The 14,975-nt window shown below is 41.2% G+C and overlaps 1 protein-coding gene across 2 annotated transcripts in view; it reads right to left on the bottom strand.

Annotated features, from left to right (window-relative positions):
- The window catches only part of TULP4 (tubby like protein 4), a 158,604-nt gene that overhangs the window by 54,817 nt on the left and 88,812 nt on the right, over positions 1 to 14,975 (bottom strand). For both annotated transcript variants that reach the window (XM_012646853.1, XM_012646852.1), the window contains exon 3: positions 12,888 to 13,049. In XM_012646853.1, coding sequence (XP_012502307.1) covers positions 12,888 to 13,049 — 162 coding nt within the window. The remainder of the gene's footprint in view (positions 1 to 12,887; positions 13,050 to 14,975) is intronic.

The raw sequence follows: 14,975 nt of genomic DNA, 5'->3' as shown, positions 1-14,975 counted from the left end.
ACAGGTGTGAGCCACCGCGCCAGGCCTAAGGTCTTTTTCATTAACATGCATTTTTCCATTCTAGAGAAGAACAGATACCAGACGAGAGAATAGATGTGTCATTCCTGAAAAAGGACTGGTGATTTCATGAGTTATCAGTGTCAGCATCACACTAAAGCAAAACAGAACAAAAAAACCAGTCTCCAAATTCCCCGTCATTAATCCAAGCCCTACAGTTCCCATGGGGAGAAAACCCACTACTTAGACTGGAAAAAAGGCAGAAAGAAGTACTGACAGTCTAGTTGTCAAGCAAGGATGGAGAAAGTTACTCTGTTTTGGAACAAGCAAGTCACAGATAACTGAAGAACACTGACACAACATGAAATCAGATTTTTAAAAATCTCCTCCGTTACAAGTTCTTTTCATGCCTAATCACTTCCAATGAGATAAAGCTTAGGTGAGCCAAGGACTGCAAGAGAACAAGACAGAAGAGTCTAATGATAATGAATACACATATGGCACATGCGATCTCTGCTGCTTCTGCTCCCGCATCCTGGTCACGTGCCAAATGTGTTCTGGACAGGCTGGTGCCAGCGCCTCCTTCCCAGTCTCGGTGTCCTCTGCCAGGCTTCTCCATGCTGCTGCTCCTCAGGCGTGGCCCTGGGCCCTCTTCCCTCTCCTGTCTAGAAAACCACAATCATGCCCACAGCCTCAAAGACCCTATTCACAGCAGACTCCCTGCTGAGGCCTCCGCCCTGAGCCCCAGACTCACGCGTACAACTGCCTTCCTGTCCTCTCCCCCTGGATTTGCGACGGGTCCTTCCAAGTCAACGTGTATTAGATGAAATGCACGATCGTGTCCTTCCTCTGAGCAACACATGCAATTAGGTACGTTCCAGCAAAAACTGTGGCCCATGTTTTATCTCCAGTGTACAGTATACTGTTTGGTACGTAACAGGCGCTTGGACATCACACGTGAAGGCTCTTGGGACCCACCGTACAGAATTAATCTTGCTCTAACCACAGCCCCCGCAGACTCTGAACTTGGCTCTGGTTCTGCATGTCTGTCTGCCAGTAAACCACAAGTGTCTTGAGGGCAGGTCTGTACCCCCAGGTTCTCACGTGCTGCTGTCATGAGTGGATGCTCAGTGTCTATGAGTAAATAAATTTCTGTCAAATCTTTGGCCTCTGCCCAAGTTCTCCTACAATGAAGGAGCAATCTCTTTGTTCTTTAAACTATAAACCAATGCACCAATTCTCCCATAAAACTGGCCCCCAAACACTTTCAACAATAGATTCTGTGAATTTCTCTCTCCTATCTTCCTGCTGTCTCTTCTGGTGGCTCACAGGCTTCAGTACGGGCAGGACAATGCTTCCTCTGTAACTCACACACCAAGACCAAACAGCTGGTACAAACCCACGGGTCAGGGCACAGCAGTTCAATAGCTTTGCAGCCTTGCAAACACTCACTGTAGGGCAGTTTTTAATAGCAATGCAATTATGGTATTCACAGAATTCTTCATTTCAATGCATTCTGTTTTAAACTGTTTTTAGAAGCAATTATTTTAAAACAAATATAATTATTACCATAGTTTAAAATGAACCAAGCCAGAACCCAAAGGGATTAAGGGGAGGATATAAAATCGTTGAGAAGATGTACATTTTAGGAACAGTGGTGTCTTATCAGTACCTTCACCTTTCAACCCTGGTACTTGTCTAAATTCCTGAATAAAATCATATAGAAAAAGGTCAACTTCAATAATACATGCTTCTATAAATGTTCACCTCTTTTGTAATAGAGTTCAATTAGTAGTATTGGAAATAGTTCCTGAAGGAGGTGATTTCTCTCCATTTATTTGCTTTTATGATTTAAAGCTGGGGAAATCCAATTAAAAAACTGATTACAGACTCCTACTAGTGACCTCAGCACCACTAGTGGCAAACACCTGAACGCGTAGTTGTGGATAGAGGAATGAAAGGACAGCCACGAGTTCCCTTTTTTCCTTGGGAAGGAACCCTTTCTGTTCTGAGACGCTGTTAAAGTAAAACTTTTTTTTAAGACCTCCCTGTTGGGTTCCATAACACTGGCCTTCATATGTGCTTCAAGACCAGATGTGAATATTTTGCAACTAAAGAAACAGAGTCACTGAAATCAGAGTGTTGCAAATGACAGGACTGCTCAATTGACTAATAGAGTATTTTCTGGTTTTTTTTAAGAGATGAAATGTAATTTCATAGTTGACTGTATCTTTGGGCTAAATACGGAATTTAGAAGTCATCTCACCTCTTCACTGCAGAAGAGACCACTTATAAACCAACCCATTAGGATGAGATACTATCCTATGTTTAAAGATTTTCAGAGAATGAGATTGTCTATCTGCCTCAGGCCTCAAATTTAATGTTAAGTGATTCCCATTACTAGAATATTCTTCCCCAACTCTTTCAGGCTCCATTTTTAAGTTTATTCACCCTTCTAAGACAGATCACCCACACAGCAATTTTTGGCGGTAACGGGGAATAGCCTGACTACAGGAGCAATAAAAAATGCATTTGACTAGGTTATCTCCAGAAGGGTGCACAAGTAACTGGAAACTTCCTACCTCTGGAGGGCCTGAGGATAGCAGGAGGCACCTTTTCATCATGTATCCTTTGGCACATTTAGAATTTTATATCATGTGAACATACTGTCTATTAAAAATACTCTTAAATATACTTTGAATGAGGAAGACAGAAATGCTTCAGGAATACAGCCTTAGAACAGCTCTTTGAAATATGGCACAAGCGCCCGGGCTAGCCAATCACCCAGAGGCCCGAGGGGGTGAATGTGCACTTTTTGTTTAAGTGGAAGGTGCCAGGTGATGCTGGAATCTGCTTAGCCTATTTGGTGTAGACAGTCCAAACCTGATGGGGTAACCTCCTTTCCTTTGCAAAGTACTCAGGACTGGAAGTCAGCTGGCAGGGGCCTAGTCCTCTTCTGACTCTTAACTACTTGTAAGTTCATTACTCTGCCCCGAGTATCAGTCTCAAATCTCTTCCTGTTTCAAAATGCTACACCCTTTAAAACATACCTAAATACGATAAAAACACTAATTTATTCCTGTGGCTACTAATAAACTTCTTCAACAAACGGGCTGAGAGGAAAGGACTCCCTGGTCCCCACAGCCAGTAGCAGTTGGGGACACAGTGACGCAAAGAGATGCAACAGCACTTGTGACTCGTGTCTACACCCGTGGAAACCAGCTAAACCCGAGCTAAAGCAGGGAGGACAGATTTTAATCAGTAATAACTACTGCAGCAGGGACGAGAGTGCCACCTGAACTGACCTCCACGCCGATGTGAGCAGAGGTGACTGGGCATTTTAAAGGGAGAACGAGGGAGGAGGCAGGAGGCATGGGCAGGACAGCCAGGGAACAGAGATGAGCCAAAAGCAGGAAGGGACTGTCAACATCATCAGGCTCTCTAGGTTTCCCAACTGGAGCTTATCAAAATTAGGCTCCTACCTTCCTACAGAGACTGGGAGATGGGGCCCTGTCTTCAGGTGTTGGCCAGGACAGACAGTTCTCCTGGCAACCTCTTTCCCAGGCAGGAACTTAAGAAGCTGGAGCAGTCACTCTAGGGACACAGCCTTGAGTTGTTATAAACTATGCCAGTGCTTGTTCAAGTGAGGGGGAGGCAGGCGTGGCGAGCGAGTATCCGTGAAATCATTTGTGCTGAGACTCTGCAGTTTTCATAGGCCAAGGCTGAGGCCCAGTGCAGAAGAGGGCTCCGAGGAGCCTGGCCAGAGCGTGGTGAAGGCGGCTTTGTCCTGGTGGTGCACACATGTGAAACAGCACACATCTCACCTCCTCCCGACACGCACAAGGATGTGTTCAATGCCAAGGGCAGGGGCTGCCAGAGTAGCAATGCCTGGTCCAGGAATGCCACATAGGCCTGGGAAGATCAATTTTGTAGTCAGCCATCTGGCCAAACATCGGCATTCAGGCAAGGTCTCTGTGTCAAAACCAAGGCTATCACCATGCTGTGGTATTAATAAAGGCATAGAAAGAAAATTTAACATTAGATTAACTACAAACTGACTTTAAGAAGTATATATAATAAAAGCCAGTATATATGAATAATTCCCTCCTGTCTCTCATTCTTAACCTAATTTGTTGAGTGTAAACTTCAAGAAAGATTTTTATTTAGCGTATTTTCTAATTCATCAATACTGAGTGCTCTATCCAGTGATTCATCAATGATATGAGTCCAGAAATAACAAAGAGTAACCTGATTTTTAAACATCTTAATTGCTGCTATCGGCCAGCCAAAACAACACTGACAGAAGAAAATGAAAGAGAAAATACACACATAGTAGCTACACTTGTTTCCGCTAAAGAAATACATTTGCTCCCACAAAACATTCAACAGAATTTCCAGAATACAGCCAAAAGGAAATAACTAACAATGAACCAGTATCAATTGCTGGATACAGATAGCCCTGAAGGGCAGGAAGCTGTCTCCCAACTTCTTTTCTGAGCAATCCTTTCCAAATTGATTTCTTTGTGATTTCTGTGCTCCCTGCCTATTTTGGCAAGAACTATCCTATATATGTTTAGTTCAGGGCTTAAAATAAAGATGGGCTTCCCTTTTGTAGTACATGCACTACTAAAAGGTCATGGGCAGATCCTGGTGGAGGGAGGGAAAAGGATCACTCTTCGAATTGGTTTAAACTAAATCTCTTTTCAAAGCTGTGCTCCCAACAAGCCACTAGCAATTCTACCCTACGGCCTACTTACCAGTCACCAGCAAGAGTCTTCAGTACAGGAAGGAACCACTGAGGTTTTACTCCAGTGGGTTTGTGGATTTTTTTAAAAAAGAAACACGCTAGTACAAGAGCCTGTGTGAGAGAGATTACCATGTTCTTTCCTTGTGTTGAGCACGTCTTTCAAGTTTTTCCAGGGAAACTATAATCTATGCAGTGCCTATAATTAACACCTTAAAGGACCAGGTGCCTCAGGATGGGAAACCTGCAGGCTTCAGTGGGGAGGTGACAGCTGCTCTGTGAGGGACCGGCCCTGAGGCTGAGCCCTGCCCAAAGCCAGCCTTAAAGGGAGAACACAGGGAAATGTCTTCTTGCAGTGAATAAAACACTCCTTGCAAATAATGAATTGCGACCCTTTGTACTTTGGTTTTGTGAAGTTTTACTTGTTTCTATCAAAGGGTTGTCTCCTTTTCTATGGGTTAGTCTTACTGTATGTCAAACACCAGCAAATTACTTTTCATTTATAAAAGTGGTGTTTTTAGCTGAGAAAGCAAAGGGTCATACTATTTTTTACAAGTTCCCTTTATAAGCATTCCCATCTGACAGGAAACCCTTCAGGAGGAAGACGTCTCCTTGACGCTGCAGACAGCTCCTTCAGAGGCGCGGCAAGCTCAAGGCCCAAAGTCTCCTGCAGTCAGGGAAGCACCTTCTTTGAAGTCCGCAGAGCAGGTGTGACAAGGGCACTATGCTTATGAAGGAAATGCCACATTCTGAGGGGACTTACACTGAAGGGTGTTTGGGTCAGATGACGTCCTATCTGGGATTTGCTTTAAATACAGCAAAGAAAAGAAGAAAAAAAAAAAAAGAAAGGGATAAAAAAGCAAATGTGGCAAAATATGTGGGTTCTTTATGCTATTTTTGATATGTTGCTGAAACTGTTCATAATCAAATTTAAAAATTATATAATTAAAAATCCTACAGAGTCATTTATTACTTGGGCTACTTTTAGGGAGTTAGAAAATCTCGAGTTCTAATTTGGTACTTTAGTCATGACCTCATATTTATAAAGTAAATAGTTCTTTTCAACTCACTAGTGTGTTAAAGTGTATACAAGTATCTATGACAGTTCATTTTTCATCAATATCTCTGAAAAGATGTTTGTATGCTAATGATTTTTAAAATTTATTTTTAAAGTCATTTGAACTAGATGAATTAAAAATTCTGCACTAAAATATTGTTTTTATTAATAATAATCCTGTTACACTCCTAACTATTCAAGTCCTGATTTCACTCTACTCCAAATGGGAAATAAAAGTCATGTTGTTTGCAAAGTGTGTACACAGAAATGGCTTTGGTCTCGCAGATGTCCCAGAGGGTGCAATTATTGCTGTTCCTCTCCCCGTGTGACGCTGACAGTATTTAACTGTTGTGCACAGCAGACTCGGGGTCACGATCACCTTGGCACACATCAGATCACACGGTGTGGAAAACCTCCTTTCAGCAGATGAGAAGGGACTTGGGACCTACCTTTGCATCCAAAAGCAAAAAGGAGAAATCTTCCCTCTTTCTAGGTTAAAAACACAAAAGAGCATCAGCCCTGAGGCTAGAGGAAAAACGTCACCCACTTGTGCTGCATGTTCTGCGAAGCTGAAAGTTTTATCTTGGTGACTATTTAATACTTATCAGCCCCAGATCCTTTCTACCTTATTTGAAATCGTGCTTCAATAAGAGTGCCTGAGAAATATCAGCTCTATTTAAGACCGCTTCCTTTTTAAACATTTTAGTATTTATAAGAAAATATTACCTCTACTCATGGAAAACGCAAGTCTGGACATTGCCAGCAAAAAGACGTGTTAGGTGACGAATTCTCATTTCACACCAAACAACTGCTGTCTAACTTCTACAGAATATTCTTGAAATAGGGAGATTCCCATAGGTGGGTATTTAATACACTGATTGCTGCACTACAAAAAAAATTTTTCCTTGGGGCAATGATGTTTTGTTATGAAAACAGAATAAAAACTTCAAAAACAAAATGATCCTTTCTAACTTAATGAAAAATTTGTTATTTTTTATTGTTTTCTGTGCAAGAGTTATATGCAATTAAATTGTCAATATTAATTGTAACAATAAGAACATCAACAAGATTTTCGTGAACCCACTTCAGGGTTTTGCCTGGCGGGGAGGGCACACATCATGTAACATGTATGCGACAGCATTGCAGCATGAGTTACCTGTGCACCATTCGGCTCCCAAGGTAAAAAGACGTGTGAGAGTTACATACATTTCATGAGGCCCCGGACTCAAAACTAGCGTGAGTTAAATACAAATTACATGGCAGTTAATATGTTAAAATATATTCATGCTTACAAAAACTCATCTCACCTATATTTTTCATCCTCTATATAAAGTGAAATATAGCTGTACCTGTACTTTAGGAGAACCATTAGCTTCCTAGAGAGCAACACTGTCTAGTCACCCGAAACCTTAAATACTTTCATTTAAGTTAGTCTGAGCACACCTGTCTATAACCATTAAATATAAATAAATAGTCCCTGACATCAGAGTACTCAGGAAGTAGAATGAACAGCACTTGGTGGCCGAGTGGAGGGCAGCGATCTAGAAAAGGGGACTCCAGTGTTGCTCCCAGTTTGGTCACGCGTGACGAGGAAGAGGAGCCTGGCTGAGAGGGGCTGAGGGAGGCGGATAAGTTCAGCAGCGACTCCAGGCTAAGCCAAGGTGCAGGCAGGGGGACGGCTGCAGGACAAGAGTGCAAGGAGGGTGGGATGGCACCAGCAGTGGAAGAAATCACCCAAAAGACAGAAAACGGGGGCGAAGGCCCACGGTTGGGACCTGGAGAGGGTGAGCCAAGTGAGAGGAACGCGGAGCTCTCCCAGGAAGGGCAGGAACAACGGGAGAGATTTCTTCCCATCCCGTGTTATGTGCACTCGTTAGTTTAGGACAGTTGTCACAAAATTCTTCCTTATTTAAACTACATTACTCAAATTTGAGTTTGAGGATCTTTCCTCAGTGGATGCTGTCACACCAGCTGGCCACTGTCCCCAGTAACACTGGACGAGGCGTCAGTGTGTCTACCTTGTTAACAGAAACACACCTCAAGTTCTCGACAGCATTCTCTAGTTGCAAGGCTCTCAAAGTGAACTGATAATCAGCTAAGATCCAAAATGTGCTGGAAGGCTATTTTTAAACGTCTATGTCTTGCAGCATGTCCACGTGTCAAGCGGCACGGTGCGCTCCCCAAACCCTTGGAGACCGCGGGGAAGCAGCGCCCTCCCCGCACGCCTGCTGTGACGCGGCCTCCCAGGAACTGCAGAGCTTCCCTGCTGCTTCACTCTGCATCAGCGTAGGACCCAGACATTTCTTCCAGGCATATTTATACTTATTTCTTTGACATTTTCTATTTATGTCATTCTGGTTTTCTCCCAAGCCTACAAAACTGTTCTATTTATAAATATATCCCAAGTTTATCAAGCTGAGCTTGTATCATTGTTTCTTCTATGAATTTTCTATTTTCCGAAGTTTTTATCAGTCTATTATGGACTGAATTGTGTGCACCCAAATCCATGTTGAATTTTATTCAACAAATTTGTCAAAACCCCTAATGTGACTATATTTGGAGATGGCTCCTGTAAAGAGGTAATTAAGATTAAATGAGGTGCTATGGGTAGGACCCTAATTCAACAGGACTGGGGTCCTTGTAAGAGGAAGAAACAGCAGGGGCGCAGGTGCACACAGAAGAGTCCACGTGAGAATACAGTGGGAAGACAGCTGTCTGTAAGCCAAGGAGAGAGGCCCCGGGAAAAACCAAACCTGTCAACACCTTGATCTTGGACTTCCAGCCTGCAGAACTATGAGAAACACAGTTCTGTTCTTTAAGCCCCCTAGGCTGTGGTTCTCCGTTGTGGTAGCCCTAGCACACTAATACAGAGTCCTTACCCACTACATAAACTCCAGGTAGCGCTACATTCCCTTCTTGCAATTTAATGGATAACAAGTTTTGGCATGAAATGAAATGCATCATTTGAAAAACTAACTATAAATGTAGATGAAATTAAGAACATGTTGTGAAAAAAACTTTGTTTTTACAAAGGTTCCATCAAACTCAGCAACCCTCACACTAGGATAACATGATATTATACACCTTTTAGTGTGAGGTTCAGTATAAAAAATATGACATTACCTATAGAGTATTCTTACCAAAATGATTTAATCCAACTCTAATCTAGACTTAACTTCTAGTTCATAGGAAATACAAGGGCTAGAAGAAGTTAAATGATACCACAAGTAAACAATCAGACAAATCCAGAATGTGGACAGTCTAAGTAACCACGCTGAACTCGTTAAAAAGTCGATGTCATTAACAACAAAAAAAGGAAACTGTTGTAGACTAAAAGACTGAAGAGACATAATAACCAATAGTTGTACATGAATTAAACTGGATCTCAGTTCCAAAAAGCAAAAAAAGAAAGAAAGAGTCTAAAAAATACATTCTTGTAACAATTAGGGAAATATGATGATAGCCTAGATACCAGGTAACATCCCTGCTCATTTCCTGGGTGTGGTAACGCAGGTGAATGGCTTTCTTCTAAGAACCACAAGGTGGACGTGCCATGCTACGTATAACTCTCTTTCAAAAACAGCACTACAGAAGTGTGTTCACGGGGGGTGGGGAAGAGAGTGCAAACACGGCAAACTGTTAGTTGTTGAATTTAAGGAAGGTATATTCCTTCAACTTTTCTGTACACTTGAACTTATTCACAATAGAAAGTTGGGGTGATTACTCTCAAATATCACCTCTAAACTATCTGGATCAGGATGTGAAGGGGAGAATCAATAGATGAAATCCAGTGAGCTCCCAAAGCTCATGCAGAGCGAGATACATGATCACGTATGATGTATGTGTGTATACACAAATTTTTGCAGGGAAAGGGCTCGCAATTCCCACCTTCTGTTTATTCAGAGTAGTCTATAACTCCCAAAAAGGTATATAAACTATCACTCTGGAATGAAGAAAATACATGACAAATAGGAAAATGGCTAGACTTAAACTCAATGCTTGTAAAATACGTACTGCTTATATTTTTAAAAGTTGACAGAAAGTAGACTAAAATCCCGTTATAATCTGAAATACCTCAAGATGTGAGGAGGAGGTTTTCTCCTGGAAGCTGTGTTAAGTCATATTAAAGGCAGAAAGCTCTCCAGGAAACAGGAAGGCCCACAAAGTCGGCCTCTTGCAGCTCTGCTTTGACGTCCACCCTTTAGCTCCCCTCTCCCCCCATGTGAGTGCTGCTTCCACAACACACTCCCGCCTGGGACCCAGCTCACTGCATCACAAACATCAGGCTGGTACTCTACCTGCCTTTGTACTCTTTCTTCATTAACAAAATCAAACCAAGCAAGAGATAGGACACAATGGCAGAGACAGAGGAAGGAATATTATTTTTCCACATCCCAACAGGACTGACAGAGTACCCAACGCACACCTTCTATGTTAAATTCTTCCAAGGGTCCTTTATCACTTCACTGATCTGCAAACCACTTTATTTTTTTTTTTTAGACACAAGGTCTCACTATGTTGCCCAGGCTGGCCTTGAACTCCTAGGGTCCAGCGACCCTTCTAGTTTCAGCTTCCCAAGCAGCTGGGACTACAGGTGTGTGCCACTGCACTCAGCTGCCAACTTTTTTTTAAAAGGCAAGTGAACGCTTTCCTGGAACAAAATCCCACCCTTCGTAAAAGCAGTCATCAGGACAGAGGCTGGGCTAGGAGCCCACATCTCCCACCCCGTCGTCTCTTCCTCACACTGGAAGGTCTACAAAGCCCAGTCCAGGTCGAACACTCCCCATAGCCGTGGCCCGACTGACTCCTCCAGCCCCACGAGGCCCCTCATATTCCACGAGAGCAGCACCAAACCACACCCTGTGATGCACAAACACCATGCTGTCCGTGCCTCGGAACTTTGCGGGGACTGCCTAGAAGGCCACCCCCAGCCTTGGCATGAGAGTCACAGTCAGCCTTCCCGGGACACAGCAGCAGCAGACTGTGCACGGACAGGTCCCCAGGCACCACTGGGTCCCGTGCCAGTCATACTACACATACGCAGTCTGCTGGGGACACTGGCTGGCACAGCTCATCAGGGGACCATGAGATGAGCCTCACAGATGGCTCATGGGTTCCATCACTTTAGGTCGGGAAAGAATGTGACACCAAGACTTCCACTTATAGAGGTGCCTTCACATCTGTTCCCTCATTTGATCACTGGGAAAGCCCGGGAAATTGGGCAGGAAATAATTCACATCCCTTGTCACAGAGGAGGAAACCGACATAGGAGAGGTTGGGTGCCTTGTGCAAAGTCACTTAATGGGCTACAGCACACATCTCTTTGAGGAGACTCCAGTGATAGTAAAGATCTATAAAAATAGAGCTTTAAAATAAATAAATCTCAATGCTCCATATAAACACACACAAATGCTGGGGGATAATAGAAATCTTTGGGGAAAGCAAGGGAATAAACTTGGAGTTAAAAATACCTTTTCATAAATCTCATGACACTAATTTTGACAAGATAAAAAAAGTTTGCCTTTTTGACTTCAAGATACAGAAACATGAAGTATATAGTGACTAGAAGAAATAGTCACTATATACTTCATGTTTCTGTATCTTGAAGTCAAAAATAAAAAGTGATGGTTCCATATTACACTGCTTGCTTTTACCAACAATAAACTTAAATCTCTGGTATGAAATGGTCTGGCATTTTATGAATTCTGCTATACTTGGAAAGCACAAATTTTATGTTTATGTTTTATTTTAACTAGTCAATCCTTATATTTTAAAAATGAATTATCAATATATAATTAGGTTATTATATATTATCGCAAAAGTCAAACAGCCACATTAAAGAAAATTTCAAAATTAGATTTAAAAAAAATGAATGAATGGCTCGCTGCTATAAAATATCTACTTATGGCATTCTGATTCATTTCCTCACAGTTCTTTCTACTATGTGGATGGTTTTCTTTTGGTTGTTTTATGATGTGGTAACATACCACACATACCATTTTGTATCCTGATTTTTTTTTGCTTCTGCCCTAAGAGTGCCTCCAGATTATTACATGGTCTTTATAACCTCATTCTATAATTCACTGAACTACTATATAATCTTTTAACTATTTATACCATAGTTTAGTTAACCATTCTCCTATTTTTAGACAAGTAGGATGTTGTCAAGTTTTTACTATCATATATAATGCTTTACTGATTGTAATTTTTATTTTCTTCCTTTTTGTTTCTTTTAGATAAGGTGCTAAAGTGTATTACCAGGTCAAAGTAGATGACGATTTTTAAGACTTTTGACATACTCTGCCAAATTGCTTCCTCAAAGGTTTAATATACATTACCAGCAATGAATGAGAATGTTTGTTAGTACGCTCATCAATAATCAGTAAAATCATCTGTACCATTTTTTGTTAATGAGTGAAAAATATACCCAGTGTTAATTTTGCATTTTTTTCTGAGAGTATTTTCCACCATATGATTACTGAATAGTTGAACTTCTGAACTTCCTCTTCTGGAAATTATTGATTTATATCCATTACTCATTTATCAATTGGCTATTTATGTAGATTTTAAAATAAATTTGTATGAACATTTTATATAATCAAAATGTTAACTCAATGTTTACCATCTTCATGGGAAATATTATTTTTCCAATTTATGGTTCATTTAAATTTTTTTAATTGTTACCTGGACCATTTTATTGTTCTTTACCCTTATGATTCTTTTTTTTTTTTTTTTTTTTTTTTAAGAAATGAGGTCTCGCTCTGGTATGCAGGCTGGAATACACTGGTGCAATCACAGCCCACTGCAACTTCAAACTCCTGGGCGCAAGCAATCCTTCTGCCTCAGCCTCCTGAGTAGCTGGGACTACAGGCACATGTCACCATGCATGGCTAGTTTTTTAAAACTTTTTTGTAGAGATGGAGGGTCTTGATATTTTTCCCAGGCTGGTCTCTAACTACTGGCCTCAAGCAACCCTCCTGCCTTGGCCTCCCAAAGCACTGGGATTACAGCTCCCCCTTCTCCTGCCCCCTTCTTCCTTCTCGGCTCCCACGGTTTTAACATTACATACCCACAGTCCAGAGGCATTACCTGTTGGTCATCAGGAGTCCATATGCCGCATGTGATCTGACTTTCCAAGTTGATCTCTGAGGACCAGTGTCTTTGTCCACTGACAGAACCGACCAGAACAAACCCATCTCGGTATGAAATAAGCGCTTGAGTCCCGTCGTGGCTCCACGTGAAATCACTCACCTTCGAAACACACAGAGAGAAAGGGGTCAGTTGTAATCTGAAAGAGCAAGTACTTTTGTCAAAGCCTAGATATAGTCATCAACTTATCCTTTTGGCTAAGATTGAGATGGCCTTAAAGAAAACAATATAAAAGACATTATTTGAAAAGCTATAAGAAAAATAGTTGAAACCAACTACAGAACGTGCTGTGCGTCAGCACTGTTCTATGTAGTTCACATCTATTAATTCACTGAGCCTCATGACAACCACCTGTGGGAGGTACTCTTGTCCCTATCTGCAGGGAAGACCAAGGCACGAGGTAACCAAGTAGCTTCTCCACAGTCGCACACAACAGGGAGGGGGAGTGCCAGTGATGACCCCAGGGACTCTGGCTGCAGGGTCCTTCCTTCCAGCCGCTGTTACCCTGACTCTCCTTATAGCTGGTAAAAGATTCTCCATTAGTGTCCGCTGGTCACTTAAGATAGTAAAGTTCTAAGTTTCTGATTACATTCTCTCTCAGTCTTGCTAATAATATTCTCTCAATCAAAATGAAGGAAAAAAAACTAACTGGAAACATTACTTATACTTGGGTGTTAAGTTTACCAAATGCATTTATTGCATATATTCAGATTGCCTATTTTTTTCTCTATTACTCTGTTGTGGTAAATTACTGTATAGATTTTCCATTATTTCCATTATCCTTGCATACATACAAGAGCCCAACTTGGAGGTCAAGTGTGGTCTTTTATACACACAGTTGAAGCTGATTTGCTAATGTGTTTAGAATCTGCATCTGTCCTCATGAATGTAACAGACCTGTGAGTTCATGTTTATAGTGTCTTTGTCTGGATTTACGAGTTACGGTAACACCTCGGAAGGAGCTGCAGAGTAGTCCTCTCTTTCCACTGCCTGGAAGAATCTATATAAACAGGGATGACTTGTTTCAAAGTTTGTTAGAACATGCCTGTAGAACCACCTGGCTGTATATATTTTTTATGGGAAGATTTTTAACCACTACTTCAATGGAATACTTTTAGTACTAGTCCCAAACTGTTAAGCTTTTTACCTCTTCTTGAGATAGTTCTGATTTTTTTTTTTTTTTTAGGAATTTTCCCAGTTCACATAAATTTTCAAAATTGTTGGCAAGTAATTGTTGATATTTATTTATTTATCCTTTTAATTTACATGCAATAAAATAACACCCCCCACCCCCAGCAGTTAATCCCAAACCCTCACCCTTAGTCTTGGGCAAACAGCAATCTGATTTCTGTCCTAGTTGCTTGTTGTAGAATATTGCATAAATGAAACCAGATGGTATGTTCGCTTCACATCTGTTTTACTTAGCATAAAGGTTTTGAGAGTCATCTGAATTCTTGTGTGCATCAGTAGTTCATTCTTTTTACACAGAATACTACTCTGTTGTATGAATACACCACAATTTGTCTATCTGAATTGATTTTTGGACATTCCCAGCATTTGGTTATTATAAAATCACTATGAACACATCCTTCATGTGCAGGACTTTTTGTGACACGTGGTTTCATTTCTCTTGAGTAAATAAATACCTAGGATGGAATTAATTGCTGGGTCACACGGTGAATTTATATTTAACTGTGTAAGAAATTACCAGACTGTTTTCCAAAGTGGTTATGCCATTTTACATTCACATCAGCTATGTATGTGAGTGCCAGTAAATCCACACCTTCACCAATACTTCGCGCTCAGTCTTTTTTATTTTAGCTATTCTAGTAGCTGTACAGTGATATAACAATGACTAATATATTAAGCATCATGTGATCATTTGCACACTTTTTGGGGGGCATACCTCTTCAAATCTTTTGCCATATAAAGCCTGCTTCTGTATCTATGGGTTTTGTATCTGTGGATTCAACCAACTTTGAATTGAAAATAATTAGAAAAAAATTACATCTGTAATGAACATGTACA

The sequence above is a fragment of the Propithecus coquereli genome, unplaced genomic scaffold (genome assembly GCF_000956105.1).
Source record: "Propithecus coquereli isolate 6110/MARCELLA unplaced genomic scaffold, Pcoq_1.0 Scaffold25, whole genome shotgun sequence".
Lineage (NCBI taxonomy): Eukaryota > Metazoa > Chordata > Mammalia > Primates > Indriidae > Propithecus > Propithecus coquereli.
This window is presented reverse-complemented; position numbering and strand designations above follow the sequence as displayed.